The sequence below is a fragment of the Pleurodeles waltl genome, chromosome 2_2, assembly GCF_031143425.1.
Source record: "Pleurodeles waltl isolate 20211129_DDA chromosome 2_2, aPleWal1.hap1.20221129, whole genome shotgun sequence".
In the NCBI taxonomy this organism is placed as follows: Eukaryota; Metazoa; Chordata; class Amphibia; order Caudata; family Salamandridae; genus Pleurodeles; species Pleurodeles waltl.
In genome coordinates, this window is record NC_090439.1 from 222388487 (window position 1) to 222409899 (window position 21413).

The 21413-nt window shown below is 48.1% G+C and overlaps 1 protein-coding gene across 1 annotated transcript in view; it reads right to left on the reverse strand.

Annotated features, from left to right (window-relative positions):
- Positions 1-12786: 12786 nt before the first annotated feature.
- ROPN1L (rhophilin associated tail protein 1 like) overlaps positions 12787-21413 on the reverse strand; it is a 229071-nt gene continuing 220444 nt past the window's right edge. Inside the window, exon 5 of the mRNA XM_069218876.1 lies at positions 12787-13052. Coding sequence (XP_069074977.1) covers positions 12986-13052 — 67 coding nt within the window. The 3' untranslated portion in view covers positions 12787-12985. The remainder of the gene's footprint in view (positions 13053-21413) is intronic.

The following is a 21413-nucleotide window of genomic DNA, read 5'->3' on the forward strand; positions in this document are numbered from 1 at the left end:
CTGCTTGCCTATGCTGTGCATAAAGTATACTTTTATGGATGTTACGCTTTAATTTCAAGGTGGCAAAAACTCAATATGGGCCACTATGCACACTAGAAGGCACTGAATGGATCTGTCTCCAAGTAATTCATGTTGAACGAGATAGACCGTATCCCAGTTTGTAGGAAGACTTGATGGCAGGCTAAAAGGTTTATGCCCATATTTCTACTCCCTTTGCGCCGGATTAGCGTAATTTGTATTTACGCTAATCTGGTGCAAACTTAACACCATATTTATATTTTGATGCTAGACCCGTCTAGTGTCAAAATATCAGAGTGTGCGCCATTTTCTGGATGCGTGAAACTGCCTTGCATCAATGAGATGCAAGGTAGGCGTTTCCATCCAAAAAATTACTCAAACATCCGTGCGCCATATTTCTCCAACCAGCAAAAATGACGCACGGGTGGGAGGCGGACCCAGAAAATGATGCAAATCCCGATTTGGTGCAAATTTTAGTGCCTGGGTCAGGGCAGGCGTTAAAATGGGGTAAACACACCACTACTTAAGGAAAACTCACACAAGCAACATCATTGCTCAAGAAGGATGACATAAAGCTGCTACTCATGCAGCATGCCAGAAGACGCAGAGCACAGGACCAACAGCAGCAGCTACCAACACACCAACGTGGACTCCAAAGGCAACGCAGAAGGCAGGAGAGGCTATTCAGGACCAGGACAACCCTCCTGGGCCTCAGGGAACATGATATCATCCAGAGGTACAGGCTCAACTGTCAAGCCATACAGCAGCTGCTGCGCCAAATTGTGCCACAGTTAACAGCCAGATTGCAGACACCCCACATTATTCCACTGGAAACCAGGCTGCTAGCTGTCCTGCACATGTTGGCAAGTGGCTCATTTCAAACTACTGGTGCCCTGGTTGCCGGGGTCTCACAGCCCTCATTCTCCGCCTTCCTTCAAAAGGTACTTGATGCCATCATCTCCCTCACACCCCGCCACATCAGCTTCCCCAACACACAGCAGAAGCAGCAGGAGACCAAACAGGGGTTTTACCAAATTAATGGCTTCCCGCATGTGCTTGGTTCCATTGAATGCTCACATGTCCAGATTGTGCCACCTGCTGCAACCGAGCACCTATACCGCATCAGAAAGCACACCCACTCCATCAATGTGCAGGCCATTGTTGATCACCAGGGATTGTTCACCAACATCATGGCAAAGTATCCTGAGAGTGTACATGATTCCTTCATCTTCAGCCACAGCACCATCAATTGGCACTTCCAGGATGGACGACATGGCAATGGCCATCTTGTCGGTAAGTCCATAAACCTAGTAATTCACAGCACAGCAACCCTGTAGGACACACAAGACATACACCACTACATTGACACATGGGCAGGAAGACACTGAGGTGTGACACTGGTAGTCATGTTTGATATCCTGACCCAATGGGATCCACACCTATGAACAAACAACAGCTGCAAATAACAATAGATGCCACTCTAGAGCCACAAGGGACCAATTTAAAACTACACAGTGACAAAGACATGACCTTAACTGGAATTACAACTTGGAAGATTAACCGTTCAATATCACATAATGCCACAGTTAATCCCACACCCTCTTCCAAGCAATGTCATGTGTAAGAGGTATGCAAAGTGTGTTGCTGCAGGTCAAACACCATGAGACACATAGCATGATGACGCTGACTCCAATTGAGGTGACATGGAATTATTGAGGCAGTACCAACATCCCACATCCCTCCGGGATGGCATTGCCAGCTAACAATAAGGAAGTGGACTGTGCAATGAAAACATGTTGATGTGACACTAATGCAAAGTGCACACTGCTACACATACTGAATGAGACAATTCCCCATCTACATAACAGATGTACAGGGAGATGGACCTTCCTACATTAAAACCTTCAACCCCACAACCAAGTTAGCCAGCTCACCTGGAGCAAGTTCAGTAGTGTAGGTGCACGGTTCCCCATGAGCCAACTGGGTGAGGGAACAAAAACAGGTTTGCATAGAACTAGTCACACATGGGATAATTGTGCATTGTCAATACTGAACACTTAAGTGCTGCCAACGTATGGAGATGTGTTGTGTATTGTCACCTAGCCAAATCAAAGGGCCTCAGTGTTGCATTTCACCTGCAATTACATATGTCTAATTGGATGGGATGTCCAGGCCATGTAGTGCAGCCATGTTACCACCACAGTGGAATCTATTGTGTGTGTGGAAGTATCTTGTCACCTCCAGTGAATGCACATGGACACATCTTTCTCACTACATAACGCATGGGAGATACACACAGAACTACAAGTTTCTAAATATACCAGAGATATCAGGTCAATTAGCCAAACACCAGTTTTGCTAGTCAAACAACCCAATGCAGAAAGAGACTCACACAGAAGCCTAGGATCCCACACAATGCCACAAACACATATGAGTCACAGACGACACAAGATAACAACTGCCATGCAAAGTGCCATTCCTGGTGCAACCAACAACAAAATACTTAACCCATTTTCTCTTTCAGCTGATCAGGGTTACGGGATCCAGCCATGGATCATGACCCCATTTGCCAACCCAAGCACAGCAGCAGAGCGTGCCTATAATGAGGCACATCGTAGGACACGCACCATAGTTGAACGGACTTTTGGCATCCTGAAGTCCAGATTAAGGTTCCTGGACATCACCGGAGGCAGCCTCCTATATTCCCCAGAAATGGTCTGCAAGGCCATTTTGACCTGTGCCATCCTGCACAACATTTGTGGTAGGAGGAACATTCCCCTATATGAACCTGAACAATAACTGCCTGAAGAGGAGGAGGAGGAGGATGATGCTGTCCGGGAAAACGAGGGGGAACATCCTAACACAGCTGCAGGAATGCGTCGCAGACAACATATAGTACAACATTTTTTCCAACAATAGTCACTATAACCACTTTATTATGATATGGAATAAAAGATCTCACTTCATCACTCAATCATGCTCTGGGTAATTATTTATGCATCACATGATCTCTAGGAATCATAATGAGTACTGCCTCATGGAGCATTGCAGAAAGACAAATTTGCATACTTCAGATGCCACATCACATTTGATGGGTATGAATGTACAGCAAACATCACACACAGTTTTTAGGAAATACATTCAGTCTATTTCACATTTGAAGGGCAATTTCATTGGACCACAGCTATGAGACACATCCATGTTGCCAACATGGTCCATTGCAGCATATGACACCTAACTAAGACACGATCAATCATAAGGTAACAAAGTGCATCATACATGAGGCAGTGGATGTGAAATTGCATTGGTAAAAGGAATGTATGACCAGACCCTTGACAGCAGTAAGTGTTACATCAGCTATCTCTGCAAGGAGCATGTGTGACAAGAAGAGCATCAAACCTGAAAATGGATAGCACAAGTGCCCCAGGTATGACAAGCAATGCTCACAAGACATGCCTTACGCAGTCCATCCCAGGTAGTAAGCCCTGCTACTGCCATGTTTTACGTCTCTGCCCACCCTTCTCTAGGGCGGCGCAGTAAATGGACTATTGGTAACCTGGGAATCATCATCTACACTCACCCAGACTCCCATTTTGACTCCTGTGTGCTTCCCTTTTCAGTATGGCATGCCATAGTTCTACTTCATCAGTCTGCATGGACTTCAGGTCCCATAATGCACTGCCTGGTAGTCGGTAAGACCTGTAATCTGCTGTCCATTGCTTCCCAAGGTCCGGTTGACCCCTTATACTGGATTCTCAATTCCAGGACGTGTGAGGGACTGAAGCTGCACACACCTGTGAGCACTCTCATGCAGCCCAGCCATTTGACTCTGCCCTGCCCTTGCTGCTGCCTGGAACTGCTTAAAAACTGCCATTTCCTGAATCTTCTTGTTGTGCATTGGAGTACAATTCATTTGTGTATCAGAGCCCTTGCTGGATTGTGTTACAGTGCAGAGTACACCAGACACTGCTCTTTGTTTCCACAGTTTTGTTCCTGCTTGTTGTTCCTGACAGAGCCTGCATCCTGTTAGCCAGAATTCTTCCTGTCTTTGCGTTAACCAGAGACGTTCCCTGTGGCTACATTTGCCTCATAGTTGGTTTCCATGCCCTCTGTTTCCTCTTGGGGTATAGTGTCTGGTAGGTCTACGATCAGTCCTCAAATGTATAGAATAGTTTAATTTGTTTTCTTATCTTATTTTGCTCTGGGACATGTTTTCAAAGGGGCGAATCCAGCCCCAATCCATTGTCTGGCTTTGCATGTATTCATTAGTGCCAAACAGTGACAGTGTGCTATGGCTGTATGCCTGGATTTGGTACTGTGCCTCCAGACCAACAAACAAGGGGTGCTAATGTGTATGTAAGGACAATACACGTTTGTGCACTGACGGTCCAGACACAGATTCACTTCTGCTGCCACATTTTGATGGGGCTTGCGTGGTGACTAGCTGTGAGATTAATCAGCACAGAGGCACTGATGGTACCTGTTGCGGTGGGAATTTCAGAGCCCTACCCTGGGTACAAATGTAGTGATGAAACCTGCCTGTTTGTCTATTACTGATCCATAACATATGTGACCACACCAAGGTTGCTCTGTCGTCACCCTTCTGAAACTTCTGCTGTACCATAACACATGCAGCATGGTCTGCTGGTCCACCACAGCCACAGGAGGAACATAGGTCATTTACATTAGTCAAACTGTGGTGTACATAACAATGTTATGAATGGATTTGAGACTGTGTCACAAACACTGTATCTACCTAGCATGTTCAAATGCCTGACTCATGGGTAGTATACACACAAGTGACCATGAAGTGGTAGCCAACATTTCATGAGATGTGAGGGGTAACATATCTGACATAGCCCTCGTCAGCTGTCCTCTATCTTTCCCGTGTGTTGGACTTTTTGCCTTACGCAGGGTCATCCCCAGTCTTTTTTGCCTCCTTCCTTCTGGTTTTTCTGACCTCTCGCTGTTGGCTCTAGGACTCTGAGCACTTTATCACTGCTGACCAGTGCTAAAGTGCAGGTGCTCTCCCATCTAAAGTTGGTATGATTGGCTTATACCCAATTGGCATATTTAATTTACCTATAAGTCCCTTGTACAGTGGTATCTCTATACCCAGGGCCTGTAAATTGAATACTACGAGTGGGCCTGCAGCGCTGCTTGCGCCACCCACCGAAGTAGACTTTTAAACCTGTCTCAGGCCTGCTAGCCCAGGGCCTGTGTGCGCAGTTTTCTGCCACAGGGACCAGGCATCTAAATTTACTTGCCAGGCCCAGAAGTCCCCTTTTACTACATGTAAGTCACCCCTAAGGTACGCCCTAGGTAGCCCTATGGGCAGGGTGCCATGTATGTAGAAAGGCAGGACATGTGCCAAATTGCATGGCCTGTCCTGGTAGTGACAAACAGCCTAACTTGGTGTCTCACTGCTGTGAGTGCTGCCTCCTCATAGGATTGCATTAGAAATGCCCTGCCTTATGTGTAAGGGATATTGTCTGATTTATGAGGGGTAGCGTAGGCGTGTTTGGTATGGTTGTGATGGTGATAATAAATGCTGCTTACTGGTGTGGGTGTATTTTTTATTACTATCACAGAAATACCTCTTCTAGAAAGTGCGCATTTATCTGTACTTATGACTCTGGTTTTTTGCAGCTTGACTCCAATCCACGTCTGGGCAGAGTGACAGTTGGGGCTTTGTGCATACTTTTCAGACAGCCTGTACACAGGGAGGGTGGAGGTGTCACAGAGGTGCATCTGCATACTGAATAGTCTTCCTGGGCTGAGAGAAGGGAGAGGCGGGGCACACCTACATTTGTAAAGACTGTGCCCTGGCCTCACACAATAGGGTCGTTAACCCCCCCACTGATGTTTGGAGCCTGTGCTGAAAGGAGAGAGGGGGCACTCCCAGAAACAGTTGTAACTGGCTGGAACCTCCTCTCCCTACCATTGTAAAACACTGTAAGAACTGACTATAAGTACAGGGGAATTTTCCCCACAATTTGGAGACTCTTGGAATCATCTTGGAACTGGACACCAAAGGCTGAAAGGACTCACCAGGAACCGCCATGGACTGCTGCTGCCCTGCCTGGTCACTGTGAAGGACTTGCCACTTGCTGCCTTTCCCTTGTGCTGGCCTGTAGCTGGGCCCTCCATCTGAGGACCTTGTCTTAAGATTCTGCTCCCCAGGGGCAGGGTGCTGTGGCCCCTGACCCCTGCATCCATTTCTTCACGAGGGGTGCTTCTCCGTGGTTGGGGCTGCCATAGCGCTGATTGCATCGTGCTTAAGGAGCCTTGGGAGCTCGTAGGCTCCTTGCTGCATTGTGCCCCTTTAAATAAGATCACCGCAGCGGGCCGGGAAGCTGGAAGAACACTCGTGCACCGCATCGGGTGCAGGCGAGTGTCTGCTCAGGCCCCAGGAGGGGTCTGATCTTCTTGTGGCTTCACGGCAGGACCAGGGGAAGGCGCGGGGAGTGCCCCCTTCCCCCTGGCCTCTGCGTTAGGAGCAGGACGCTCCTTTTCTGCTGTTAGGTAAAACGGGCATTATTGTGCCCCCCCAGCTTGGTGGAAGGGCCGGTGGAGGCCTGGGGGGGGCCCCCAGAGATCACAGGTCCCGGGAGGGGCGTCATTAAACCGGAGGGGGTGCGTGGTGCCCCCCTCCTGCCCTAAGTTGTTTCTGCTGGCTTTGGCCCCCCTCGTGAGGGCCGGTTGAGGACCTGGGGGGCCCCCAGTAATCACAGTCCCCAGAGCGGCCTGTCTATATAAGAGAGGAGGTGCATGTCGCCCTCCTCTGACCCCAGAGTATAAGGGAGGCCCCGGTAAAAAATGAATCATGGTCTGTGTGTTTTGTGTGTGAATTGTCTGTTAAAATTAGTTGTGTGCCTCTGAGAGAACGGCATGCAAAACATTTGGCGTAATGTTCATGTATGAATGTGTTACAAATGGGTATAACCATCAGATGCCATTCAATGAGGTACATCAGTCATGGTATGTGTTTATAATATCTGTTGCCTCTTATGATGTGTGTACTTGCTTGACATTGGGGGCAATACATTTCCCATGACAAACTATACACAGGAAAGATAGAGCATGGCTGATGAGGGCTATGTCAGATATCGTATTCCTCACATCTCATGAAATGTTGGCTACCACTTCATGGTCACTTGTGTGTATACTACCCAGGGGTCAGGCATTTGAAAATGCTAGGTAGATACAGTGTCTGTGACACAGAGTCTCAAATCCAATCATAACATTGTTATGTACACCACAGTTTGACTAATGTAAATGACCTATGTTCCTCCAGCGGCTGTGGTGGACCAGCAGACCATGCTACATGTGTTCACATATTTCCAGTGGTTCACTGCACAAAAGTGTCCAGTTCAAGTGTGTGGCCATGTGTACCCTGTGTCAGTATTGGCCTCCATGGTGTAACAGTTACGTGCAGGTCTAGTCAGGAGTCTTTCGAGCCAACCCTTGAATTAACCGAGTATCCTTTGAAGCTGATTTGACCTAAAGCCAAAGATCAGGTAACAGCATAAAAGGGGATAGGGCAGCTATGGTACAGCAGAAATTTCAGAAGGGTGACGACAGCGCAACCTTGGTGTGGTCAAATACGTTATGGATCAGTAATAGACAAACAGGCAGGTTTCACCATTACATGTGTACACAGGTTAGGGCTCTGAAATTCCCACCGCAATAGGGAACATCAGTGGCTCTGTGCTGATTAATCTCACAGCTAGTCACCACGCAAGCCCCATCAAAATGTGGCAGCAGAAGTGAATCTGTGTCTGGACCGTCAGTGCACAAACATGTATTGTCCTTACATACACATTAGCACCCCTTGTTTGTTGGGGTGGAGGCACAGTACCAAATCCAGGCATACAGCCATAGCACACTGTCACTGTTTGGCACTAACCAATACATTCAAAACCAGATAATGGATGGGGGCTGGATTCACCCCTTTGAAAACATGTCCCAGAACAAAATAAGATAAGAAAACAAATTAAACTATTCTATACATTTGAGGACTGATCGTAGACCTACCAGACATTTTACCCTAAGAGGAAACGGAGGGCAGGGAAACCAACTATGAGGCAAATGTAGTCACAAGGAACATCTCTGGTTAACTCAAAGACTGGAATCAGTCTGGCTAAGAGGATGCAGGCTCTGTCAGGAACAAACATGAACAAGGCAAATACACAGTGAGTCTGACTGGAACAAGCACTAACAACACTGTGGAAACAAAGAGCAGTTTCTGGAATACTCTGCACTGTAACACAATCCCACAAGTGCTCTGGTACACAAATGAATTGTACTCCAGTGCACAAGGAGATTCAGGAAATGGCAGCTTCTAAGCAGTTCCAGCCAGCAGGAAGGGCAGGGCAGTGTCAAATGGCTGGGCTGCATGAGAGTGCTCACAGGTGTGGGCAGCTTCAGTCTGTCACAAGTCCTGGAGTTGAGAATCCAGTATAAGGGGCCAATCGGACCTTTCACATAGGAAGCAAGGGACAGCAGATTACAGGTCTTACCGACTACCAGGCAGTGCATTATGGGACCTGAAGTGCATGCAGACTGATGAAGTAGAACTATGGCATGCCATACTGAAAAGGGAATCACACAGGAGTCAGAATGGGAGTCTGGGTGAGTGTAGATGATAATCCCCAGGGTACAGATAGGCCATTTACAGCGCCCCCTAGAGAAGGGTGGGCAGAGACCTAAAACATGGTAGTGGCAGGATTATTACCTGGGAGGGACTGCCCAGGGCATGTCTTATGAGCATTGCTTGTCATACCTGGGGCACTTGTGCTATCCATTTTCAGGTTTGATGCACTTCTTGTAAAACATGCTCCTTGCAGAGATAGCTGATGTAACATTTACTGCTGTCAAGGGTCTGGCCATAAATTCCTGTTACCAATGCAATTTCACATCCACTGCCCCATGTATGATGCAACTTTTTACCTTATGATTGATGGTGCCTTAGTTGGGTGTCATATGCTGCAATGGACCATGTTGGCAACATGGATGTGTCTCATAGCTGTGGTCCTATGAAATTGCCCTTCAAATGTGAAATAGACAGGATTTATTTCATAAAAACTGTGTGTGATGTTTGCTGTACATTCATACCCATCAAATGTGATGTGGCATCTGAAGTATGCAAATTTGTCTTTCTGCAATGCTCCATGAGGCAGTACTCATTATGATTCCTAGAGATCATGTGATGCATAAATAATTACCCAGAGCATGATTGAGTGATGAAGTGAGATGTTTTATTCCATATCATAATAAAGTGGTGATAGTGACTATTGTTGGAAAAAATGTTGTACTATATGTTGTCTGCGACGCATTCCTGCAGCTGTGTTAGGATGTTCCTCCTCATTTTCCCAGACAGCATCATCCTCCTCCTCCTCCTCTTCAGGCAGTTGTTGTTCAGGTTCATATAGGGGAATGTTCCTCCTACCACAAATGTTGTGCAGGATGGCACAGGTCAAAATGATCTTGCAGACCATTTCTGGGTAATATAGGAGGCTGCCTCCGGTGATGTCCAGGCACCTTAATCTGGACTTCAGGATGACAAAAGTCCGTTCAACTATGGTGCGTGTCCTACGATGTGCCTCATTATAGGCACACTCTGCTGCTGTGCTTGGGTTGGCAAATGGGGTCATGATCCATGGCTAGATCCCGTAACCCTGATCATCTGAAAGAGAAAATGGGGGTAAGTATTTTATTTTTGGTTTCACCAGGAATGTCACTTTGCATGGCAGTTGTTATCTTGTGTCGTCTGTGACTCATGTGTTTGTGTTATTGCGTGGGATCCTAGGCTTCTGTGAGATTCTTTCTGCATTGGGTTGTTTGACTAGCAAAACTGGTGTTTGGCTAATTAACCTGATATCTCTGTATATTTAGAAACTTGCTTTTCAGTGTGTATCTCCCATGCATTATGCAGTGAGAAAGATTTGTCCGTGTGCATTCACTGGAGGTGACATGATACTTCCACACACACGATAGATTCCACTGTGGTGGTAACATGGTTGCACTCCATGGCCTGGACATCCCATCCAATTAGACATATGTAATTGCAGGTGAAATGCAACACTGAGGCCCTTTGATTTGGCTAGGTGACAATGCACAACACATCTCCATAAGTTGGCAGCACTGTAGAGTTCAGAATTGACAATGCACAATTATCCCATGTGTGACTAGTTCTATGCAAACCTGTTTTTGTTCCCTCACCCAGTTGGCTCATGTTCAACCGTGTATCTACACTACTGAACTTGTTCCAGGTGAGCTGGCTAACTTGGTTGTGGTGGTGAAGGTTTTAGTGTAGGAAGGTCCATCTCCCTGTACATCTGTTATGTAGATGGGGAATTGTCTCATTCAGTATGTGTAGCAGTGTGTACTTTGCTTTAGTGTCACATCAACATGTTTTCACTGCACAGTCCACTTCCTATTGTTAGCTGGCAATGTCACCCCAGGAATGATGTGGGATGTTGGTACTGCCTCAATAATTCCATGTCACCTTTATTTGAGTCAGCGTCATCATGCTATGTGTCTCATGGTATTTGACTTGCAGCAAGACACATTGCACACCCCTTACACGCGACATGTTGCTTGGAAGGGTGTGGGATTGACTGTGGCCTTATGTGATATTGAATGGTTAATCTTCCAAGTTGTACTGCCAGTTAAGGCCATGTCATTGTGTGGTTTTAAATTGGTCCCTTGTGGCTCTAGAGTGGCACTTATTGTTATTTGCAGCCGTCATTTGTCCATAGGTGTGGATCCCATTGGGTTAGGATATCAAACATGACTACCAGTGTCACACCTCAGTGTCTTCCTGCCCACGTGTCAATGTAGTAGTGTAAGTCTTGTGTGTCCTACAGGGTTGCTGTGCTGTGTGTAAATTACTAGGTTTCTGGGCTTACTGACAAGAAGGCAATTTCCATATCGTCCATCCTGGAAGATACGATTGATGGTGCTGTGGCTGAAGATGAAGGAATCATGTACACTCTCAGGATACTCTGCCATGATGTTGGTGAACAATCCCTGGTGATCAACAATGGCCTACACATTGATAGAGTGGGTGTGCTTTCTGTTGCGGTATAGGTGCTCGGCTGCAGCAGGTGGCACAATCCGGATATGTGTCCAGTCTATGGCACCAAGCAAGTGCGGGAAGCCATTAATTTGGTAAAACCCCTGTTTGGTCTCCTGCTGCTTCTGCTGTGTGTTGGGGAAGCTGATGTGGAGGGGTGTGAGGGAGATGATGGCATCAAGTACCTTGGGAAGGAAGGCGGAGAATGAGGGCTTTGAGACCCCGGCAACCAGGGCACCAGTAGTTTGAAATGAGCCACTTGCCAACATGCGCAGGACAGCTAGCAGCTTGGTCTCCGGTGGAATAATGTGGGGTGTCTGCAAGCTGGCTGTTAACTGTGGCACAATTTGGTGCAGCAGCTGCTGTATGGCTTGCCAGTTGAGTCTGTACCTCTGGATGATATCATGTTCCCTGAGGCCCAGGAGGGTTGTCCTGGTCCTGAATAGCCTCTCCTGCCTTCTGCATTGCCTTTGGGGTCCACGTTGGTGTAGTGGTAGCTGCTGCTGTTGGTCCTGTGCTCTGCGTCTTCTGGCATGCTGCATGAGTAGCACCTCCAAGTCGTCCTCCTTGAGCAATGATGTTGCTTGTGTGAGTTTTATTTAAGTAGTGGTGTGTTAGCCCCATTTTAACACCTGACCCAGGTGTTAAAATTTGACGCAAATCGGGATTTGCACCATTTTCCGGGTCCGCCTCCCATCTGTGTGTCATTTTTGCCCGGTTGGATAAATATGGTGCACAGGTGTTTGAGTCATTTTTTGGACGGAAACCCTACATTGCATCTCATTGACGCAAGGCGGTTTCGCGCATCCAGAAAATTATGCACACTCTGATATTTTGACGCTAGACGGGTCTAGCGTCAAATTATAAATATGGTGTTAAGTTTGCGCCAGATTAGCGTAAAAAAAAATGACGCTAATCCGGCACACAGGGAGCATAAATATGGGCCTAAGTCTCTCCCCAACACAACATCAAAGGCGTGTTTCAGATAGGATCATAAGGCATGCAAATGATTATTTGGGTCCGGTAACTTAGTAAAAAAAAAAAAACACAAACTAAGGTCGGTATGCCGTAGCACAGAACATCAGAAACAGCAACCAAGCAGGGGAGATGACAATTTACTTGGTGTCGCTGTTTTAAGACTGAGCTGCTGGATGAAGTAATCGTCGGTACTGGCGTGACACGGAGTCAGATGCAAAATGTTGATAATAGAGATCGATTGAACACACCGTTTTTGAAGTACGGGTACATAGAAAATTCCAACATTCCAACAACTCCACAGATGGAACATCAGTGCTTAAATTGAGCCGGTGCTTGTCAGTGGGGGCCACGGGCCCTTATTATTGGTAACTGGTGTTGATTTTTCTCCACCAGATATTGTCCACTAGCATGAGAGGGAAATACAAAAATCGTGGAGGCAGAGAAAGATGGAGGAACCTGCAAAAGTGAGATAAAGGTGAAGCAAGTGTCTTTCAGTGATTAAAAGAGGCATGAGGTGGATTTTAGACTCCCAGCCTTGGTATTCAGCGTGCTGACATTTAAAAGCACCGGCCGTGGGCTTCTCAGCAGACCTTCAGGACTCATTCTATGACAAATTAAGCACTGCTGAAAGCCCAACTAATTTCTAAGACCTCTGATGTCAGGCAGGCTAGAATACATGAAAATCAGGATGACAATTAAGGTTGTGCAGAAAAGATTTTCCAAATATCTCTTTAATATTGCTATAAATACAAAAACTGAAAGTAGATTTTTAATTACAAACTTGGCTCTAAAATGTCACTGAAACGCTATGTGTTTCCAGTCAGATGATATTGTTTTCTGCCGGTAATGAAGCAATATCGCTGTGTTCAATGTACCATCCTTGTGCAGTGAGTGATTGAAAACAGCGCGTCAAGAAAGTGGTGGACATAAAGCGTCCATGAAGTTTCTGGGTTGCACCATTCCATTCTGACGATCCCTGGGGAGAAAACGTAAGGTCAGAACCAATTTGACTATCGTTAAGGTTTCATTAAAAAGAAATATAGCAATGAAGGAAACAAGCATGCATGATAATGCAGATCAGTAATAAACGGGGATAACTCAAGCTATCACAAGCACTTGACTGCATAATATGTGCTTAGGCCGGCCCTGAAGTCAAATAAGTTACTTACCAGCAATGTTGAAGACCTAAACTCCATTTTTCATGAAGGCTATTGAATCGCCATTTTAAAGGAGCCATGAAGTAAAGAGAAACAAGCATTGACAAATATAGTAGGTCTCACCTATGGTTAGGCAATGTGTTTTAGCGATGTTGTACACCAATATGGCTGCTGTTCGGCATGGCTAAACATTAGTGACATGGAGTGGGGTGGGGTAGACCGAGGTGTGGTAGATTGGAGTGAGGTAGACTGGCGTAGACTGGAATCGGGTAAATTGGATTAGAGAGGAGTGGAATAGAGGGAGTGAGTTAGAGAGGAGTGAGGTAGATTAGGGTAGAGTGAGGTAGACTGCAGTACGGTAAACTGTAGTGGAGTAGAGTGGGGTAGATTGGAGTGGGGCAGATTGGAGTGGGATGGATTGGAAAGGGGGAATGGGATAGACTGGCATGGTAGACTGGAGTGGGATAGACTGAACTAGGTAGCTTAGGGTGGATTGTGGTAGACTGGGTGAGTCGGATGGAGTAGATTGGAGTATAATGGGGTGGGGCGGGTTAGACTGGAGTGGAGTGTGGTAGATTGACGTGGATTGTGGTAAACTGGAATGGGGTAGACAGGAATGGGATAGATTGCGGTAGAGTGCAATGGGGTATATTGGGGTAGATTAGAGTGTAGTGGGGTACACTGGGGAAGAGTGGGGTGGACTGGTATAGACTGGAATGGAGTGGAATAGACTAATGTGGGGGTAGATTAGGGTGGAGTAGGGTAGATTGGAATGGGGTAGATAGTGTGGATCAAAGTAGGGTAAATTGGAATGGAGCAGGGTAAGCTGGAATAGACTGGGGTAGATTGGAGTTGAGTGGGGTAGATTGGAGTGGGACAGAATGGAGTGGGGTAATTTGGAATGGGCTGGATTGGAGTGGGGTAGTTTGGAGTGGGGTCAGATTAGAGTGGAGTGGTATAGATTGGAATGGGGCAGTGGTGTGGGGTGAGCTAGTCTGGAGTGGGGTAGATTGAAGTGGAGTAAATTGGGGTATATTGGAGTAGGGTAGATTAGGGTGGAGTGGAGTGGGATAGAGTGAACTGGGGTGGATTGGAGTGGGTTAGACTGGAGTGGAGTGGGGTAGATTGGGGTTGAGTGGGTTAGTTTTGATTGAAGTGGTGTAGGGCAGATTGGGGCAGGTGGAGTGTGTTAGTTTGGGGTAGAGTAGAGTGGGGTAGATAGGGGTAGAGTGGGTGGGAATGGGTGGAGTGAGGGAGATCAGATTGAGGTAGATTGAAGTGGAGTAGAGTGGGAGAAGAGTGGCACGGTAGACCAAAGTGAGGTAGACTAAATTGTGGTAGATTGTGGTGGAGTGGTAGTTTACATTAGAGTGGGATGGTGTAGATTGGAGTGGAGTGGGGATAGATTGCAGTAGACTGAATGGGTAAATAGGAATGGGGTAAATTGCCGTATAGTGCATTAGGGTATATTGGGGTGGGCTGGAGTAGAGTGGGGTAGACTGGGAAGAGAAGGGGTGGGCTGCGATAGACTGGAGTGGAGTAGGAAAGATTGGAGTGGAGTGGGGTATCTTGAAGTGGAGTGGAGTGGAGTGGGACAAATTAGGGTAAAGTGGAGTAGATTTGACTGGAGTGGGGTAGACTGGGGTAGTAGTGCAAACTGGAATGGAGTGGGGTAGACTGGGGTAGATTTGAGTGCAGGGAGTAGATTAGAGTAGGATAGATTGGAGTGTGGTCGTTTGGGGTGGGATAGATTGGAGTGGAGTGGAGTAGATTGGAGTGGCTTAGATTGGAGTGAGGCAGACTGGAGTGGGGTACATTGGAGTAAGGGTAGATTGGTATTGGAGGCTGGTAGTTTGGAGTGAGGAAGATTGGAGTGGGGTAGAGTGGAGTGGGATAGATTGGGAAGTGGTGGGTGGAATGAAGTGGGGTGGAGTGAAGTAGATTGGAGTTGGGTATATTGGGGTAAACTGGGGTTGGGTAGACTGGGGTGGGTTACATTGGAGTAGGGTAGAGTGGAGGGGATAGAGAGGTGTGGGGTAGATTGGATATTGGTGGGGTAGAGTGGGGGTGGAGTGAGGCAGACTGGAGTAGAGTAGATTGGGGTAAATTGAGGTTGGGTAGATTGGTGTGGAGTTGGGTGGGGTAGAGTGTGTTAAATTGGAGAGCAGTGGGGTAGATTTGAGTATAGCGTGGTAGACTAAAGTGGGCTATATTTCAGTAAAGCGGAGTGGGGTAGATTGGGGATGAGAGGAGTGGCATGTACTAGATTGGGTTAGGGTGGAGTGGGGCAGATTGGAGAAGAGTGGGGTAGATTGGAGTGGAGTGAGGTAGATAGCTGTATAGTGGGGTGGATGAGTAGGGTGGTGTTGGTTAAATTGAACTGGGGTCAGACAGGAGTAGAGTAGAGTGGGTAGACTGGAATGGAGTGGGGTAGACTGGAGTGGACTGGGGTAAACTGGAGTGGGGGTAGATTGGAGTGAAAGTGAGTGTGATAGATTGGGGTAGATGTCAGTCATGTTGGACAGATCAGAGTGGAGTGGGGTAAATTATGGTAAACTAGAGTGGAGTGGGGTGAGTGGAGGGGCGTTGAGTGGAGCTGCGTATGCGTGGAGTGAGTGGGGTAGAGTAGAGTGCCTTGGAATTGAGTGGCGGGTCATAGAGTGTCTTGTAGTGGAGGGGTGTGAAGTGGAGTGTCGTACAATGGAGTGATGTGGCGTAAAGTGGAAGGGCATAGAGTGGAGTACAGTGTTGTAGAGTGCAGTGTCTTAGATTAGAGTGGCATAGTGTGGAGAATGTATGGAGTGGTAGCTCACCGCCATTACAGACAACACATTTTCAGTGGAAATGACCATTACTTTTGCATCAGCATACAGTTTTACTGCGCACAAATGATAAGGTGTAGAAATATCATCACCTATTGTTCTGATGTGCTTTGTTCGTATTCAAATATGTTTCCACCACACTTCGAAATTACAAAAAATGTGCTTCTTTTGTACCTTTCTAATTCTGATATATGCACGTGCAGTTCTTTTTTGTTGTGTGCTTACAGAAAATGAGCACTCAGAAGGATATAATAAACAAGAGATCCTCACAGGAGGGACAAACTGAAGCTGCCCAGCCAAGATCAAATCACGCCAGCAAAAAGAATGCAAGCAACTCTGAGTTACAAACCACAAAGCCAACAGTAAGCATTCTCAGGGAGCCAAGACACCATCAAACTGCACATTAAGAAGTGTAAAATGAAAAGAAGGCAGCAGACCTTTTTTATCTACACACCTAGTACCGAGAACAACATCACTGCATCCATCCATAAGGACAGTTCCAAAGCTGCTCTAATTTAGGAAAGATGCACTTGTTTAAAGAACACTACATCACAATGTGTAGGAAGCTGGCTCTGTATATACTATATCAAAATGAAATATAGTGTGCATAGAGTCCAGGGGTTCCCCAAGAGGCTTGACAGAAGCAATAATAGATACTACTAATGCTCTATTTGTGGTAGTGTGGTCGAGCAGTTAGGCTTATCAGAGGGTAGTTTTCAGCATTTATTGTACATACACAAGCAATATAAGAAACACACTCAATGTCTTAACTTCAGACCAATAGGATTTTATATAGAAAAATATATTTTTGTTACTTTATTACTAGAACCACAAAACTCAGTTCAGAAGTACGTACTGTTGCAGGCAAGTACTTAGCATAGACATCAATGTAACTTTGTTTCACTTTAGTCACGTAAACAGTGTTAAAGAAAACAGACAATATCTATTTTAAAAGTGGACACTGCATTTTCAGAACAGTTCCCGGGGGGAAGAAAATAAAGTATAGTTTTAAAGGTAAGTACACGACTTACAGTTCCAGTCTATGGGTTATATGTAGTCCACCGTTTGGGTTGAAGTCAACCCCAAACACCCACCACCAGCAACAAGGGCCTGGTTGGGTGCAGAGGTCAAAGAGAGCCAAATTAACGTGGGCCCCTATGGAGACAGAGGGTACTCGGAATTCGGTCTACCAGCAGGTAAGTACCCGCGGCTCAGACGGCAGACCAGGGAGATTAGAGGAGCACTGGAGGGGACCCCAGTAGACACCAATCCCACACCCTCAGCAGCACTGGGACAGCCGGGTGCAGGGTGTCAGGTTACCAATAAAACCCTATGAGGGGCCCGGGAGGTTCACTCAGGTGCTGCAGGCGAGGTCCAGGGGGGTGTCTTGTGGACACCACCAGTGAGACAGGGAAGAGGGCCGCCAGTTGATCGTTGCTGCACCGGGTGTCGATTTCTCCAAGGCCTGAGGGCTGCGGGTGCAGTGGGTCCTTTGGCATCAGTTATCTTCATCCAGGGCAGTCGTGGTCAGGGGGGTCCTCGGGATACCCTCTGCAGGAGTCATCGTAAAGGGGTGGAGAGGTCAACCCAGGGTGTGCTCTTGGTCGCCGTCGACTGGGGTTCCTCTCTGGTCAGCTGGGCCACCTGTACTCAGGCTATGGGCATCGGGTGCAGAGTGGTTGGGACTCACGCTTCTGGAGTGAGTTGGGAGTCCATCAGGAGAGGCTTCTTCTGTTCTTCTTTGGACGGGACCGCTGTCCACAGGAGTTCTTGATCTTCTGTGATGCAGGCAGTCCTCTGGAGGTTTTTCAGAGGTCGCTGGACCTGTAGGACGCGTTGCTTTTCTTCTGCAGGTTCTTTGAAGCAGGAGACAGGCCAGTAGGGCTGGAGCCAAGTCAGTTGTTGTCCCCTTGTCTTCTCTGCTCGGGTTTCCACTAAGCATTCCTTCTTCTTCTTGTGAGGTGGTCAGGAATCTTACTAGCTTGGTTCAGGGAGCCCATAAATACAGGATCTAGGGGCGCTTTTATGGGTTAGAGGGCAGTAGCCAATGGCTACTGTCACTGATAATGGCTACACCTTCATTATGCTCACTCCCTTTGGGGAGGGGGAACACATTCCTATCCCTATTGGTCCCTCTCCTCCAAACAAAGATGGAGGATTCTGCAAGGAGGGGGTCACTTCAGCTCTAGACACCTTGGGGGTGGTCCTGGCTGAGGTGGTGACTCCTCCTTGTTTTTCCTAATTATCCCTCTGGACTTGCTGCCAAAAGTGAGGCTGGGAATCTCCACTAGCTGGAGTGCCCTGGGGCATTGTAACACGGAGCCTTTGAAGTTCACCGCTAGGTGTTTCAGTTCAAGCAGTGGGGAGGTGTGAAGCACCTCCAACCAGAGCAGGGTTTATTTCTGGCCTCAGGGAGCACAAAGGCTCTCACCCCAAGGGGTCAGAAACTCGTCTGCTAGTGGCAGGCTGGCACAGACCAGTCAGTCCTACACTACAGGATTGGGTAAAATACAGGGGGCATCTCTAAGATGCCCTAGGTGTGCCTTTTTTAATAAATCCAACAGTGGCATCAGTGTGGGTTTATTATTCTGAGAAATTTGATACCAAGCATCCCAGTATTCAAGGTATCCGTTATGGAACTCTGGAGTTTGTTTTGACAAAATCCCAGACCATAAACTTAATATGGCCACACTGTACTTACAATGTCTAAGAATGGACTTAGACACTGTAGGAGCATTTTGCTCATGCAGCTATGCCCTCACCTGTGGCATACTGCACCCCTGCCTCAGGGCTTTAAGGCCTGGTAGAGGGGTGACTTACCTATGCCGCAGGCAGTGTTTTGTTTGCATGGCACCCTGAGGGGGATGCCATGTGGACATTGCCTTTTTCTCCCCACCAACACACAATCTGCAATGGCAGTGTGCATGTGTTAGGTGAGGGGTGGAGGAGCTGACACCTGAACCTGAATAGGGCTGTGCCTGTCCCCACACAAAGCAGTCTCGAATCCCCTGGAGTATGTCTGACGGCAGGGAAAGGCGGGATCTTGTGCTCTACAAAGACCTCTCTTTGAAGTTTGCCAGCTTTAAAGACAGAAATTGGTATAAGTACTGGACCTCTGACACCACATAGTTAGAATCCTTCTGGACTATGGACATTCTGCCAGGAAGAAGAGCTGGATGTTGTAGGAGGGACTGCCACTCTCCCTGTTGCTTTGTTGTGCTGGCCTGCTGCTTGCTGTGTCTGTCCTCTGAGTGAAAGGACTGGACGTGGCTTTCTACATCCTGCTTCCAAATGTTCTCCAAGGGCTTGGAATGAGCTTGCAGAGCAGGGGGGGGCAGAGCTACATGGGTCCCATCAATGGCACTTATGACGTTGGGGATATGTCCAAGGGCATAGAAGTCACCTTTCACTGTAGGCAAATCCTCCACCTGAGGGGAAATGATGTATCTCCTTACGTGTTTCAGCAGGGCAGACAACACTCTGGACAACACGTTGGAAAACATAGGCTGGGACATCCCTGATGCCATGGCCACAGTTGTCTGAAAAGACCCACTTGCAAGGAAATGGAGCAGTGACAGCACCTGCACATCAGGGGGTGATTCCAGTCGGATGGCGGATTGGTGACATCAGGTCTGGCTCAAACTGGGTACATAGTTCCTGGATTGTGGCACGGTCAAACCGGTAGGTGACAATGACATGTCTCTCTTCCATTGTCAACAGGTCCACCAGCGGTCAGTACACCGGAGGATTCCGCCATCTTCTCATATATCCCAGCTGACGGTGCCTACGAAGGACAACAGCGAAGAACCAGTCATTATTCCTCCAGGTATGTACCCACAGTTACACACAACACTACACCACTCACAAAACCCTTCCTGTATGTGTGTTGAGTGTAGGCCTAGCTATGTGTGACGCAGTAGTAAATGAAGCCATGTGGGCCCCTGAAATGGCGGCTGCCTGACCTCTAAACTGGGACAATGGGATTGTGGGGTAACTGCGCTGGCGTTGCAGTAGGCGGTCGTAGACCGCGGCGCAATGCTGCATTGGTTAACATTGGACCCTATGGGTCCCAGGAGCCAATGAACAGGTGCACCGGCGGTGATGATGCGCACCGCCGCGGGCGTCACCGCCGCGGACGTCACCGCCATTTTCTATCTGTTCAATCAATAGATACCTGACCTTCGACAGGAGAGGACCTGCACTGCAAGTGCTGCTGTGACCTCGGTCTGGAAGCGACGATGGCTGCTGCGTCTGGGGAAAGGGCCCCTGCCTTCACTGCACAGGAGTTGGAGAAACTGGTAGACGGGGTCCTCCCCCAGTACACGCTACTCTACGGTCCTCCAGACCAACAGGTTAATACACAGGGAGCACGTTGTATGGGCTAGGCCTGGGTGGAGAGGGCTGGTTGGAAGAGGGAAGGGGGCAGAGTTCATAGAACAACAATGCATGGGAATGAATGGGCCACATGGCCAGAGTAGGGAGGGGGCCACTCACGACGACGGTGCAGTTGGTAATGACTGTTCCTCTTTCCTTGTGCATGTCATGTAGGTCAGCGCCCACCAGAAGAGGGACATTTGGCGTGCCATCGCCAAGGAGGTCCGGAACCTGGGGGGCCACCAGAGACGGGGCACCCACTGCCATAAGAGATGGGAGGACATTCGCTGCTGCAGCAAGAAGACAGCGGAGGCTCAGCTGGGGATGGCCTCCCAACCTGGGAGGGGTGCCCGTCGCACCATGACCCCCCTGATGTTCCGGATCCTGGCGGTGGCATATCGGGAGCTGGATGGGCGCTTGAGGGCATCACAGCAGACACAAGGGGGTGAGTACAACCTCATTCTGCTGACATTGCGTGCAGTGGAGGTGTCTGGGTGGGGGAGGTGGGCTGTGGGTGTCCCTAGGCCAGGGCAAGTTAGGTAGGCAAGGACCGTAATTTAGGCCATGTGGCACTCTACCCCACCTCAGCAGAGTGCCAAGTCGAGGTACAGTTGTCCCTGTGGCATACATGTGCGCAGATGTCCACCATTGCCATGTAGGCCATATCCCAGAAATTGCATGTGCAGAGGGCAGGAGCACGGCGTAATGCAGGGGGCTGCTGCGTCTGTCTTGTCCGCCAACGGTAGCGGTAATCCATGCACTAAAACTCTCTTTCTTCTGTCTCCCCCCCTTTTTCTGCTCTCCCTGTCCTTTTGTACATCAGCATCAACAGGCGGAGGTACAGTGGCACAGGAGCACGAGGGAGCTGCATCCCACATGGCCATGGAGGGCCACTCCACGGACTCTGAATGCACCAGTGGGACGAAGGGCGAGGAGAGCTTCAAGTCGACCACCGGATCACCAAGCAGAGACACGGACTCGTTC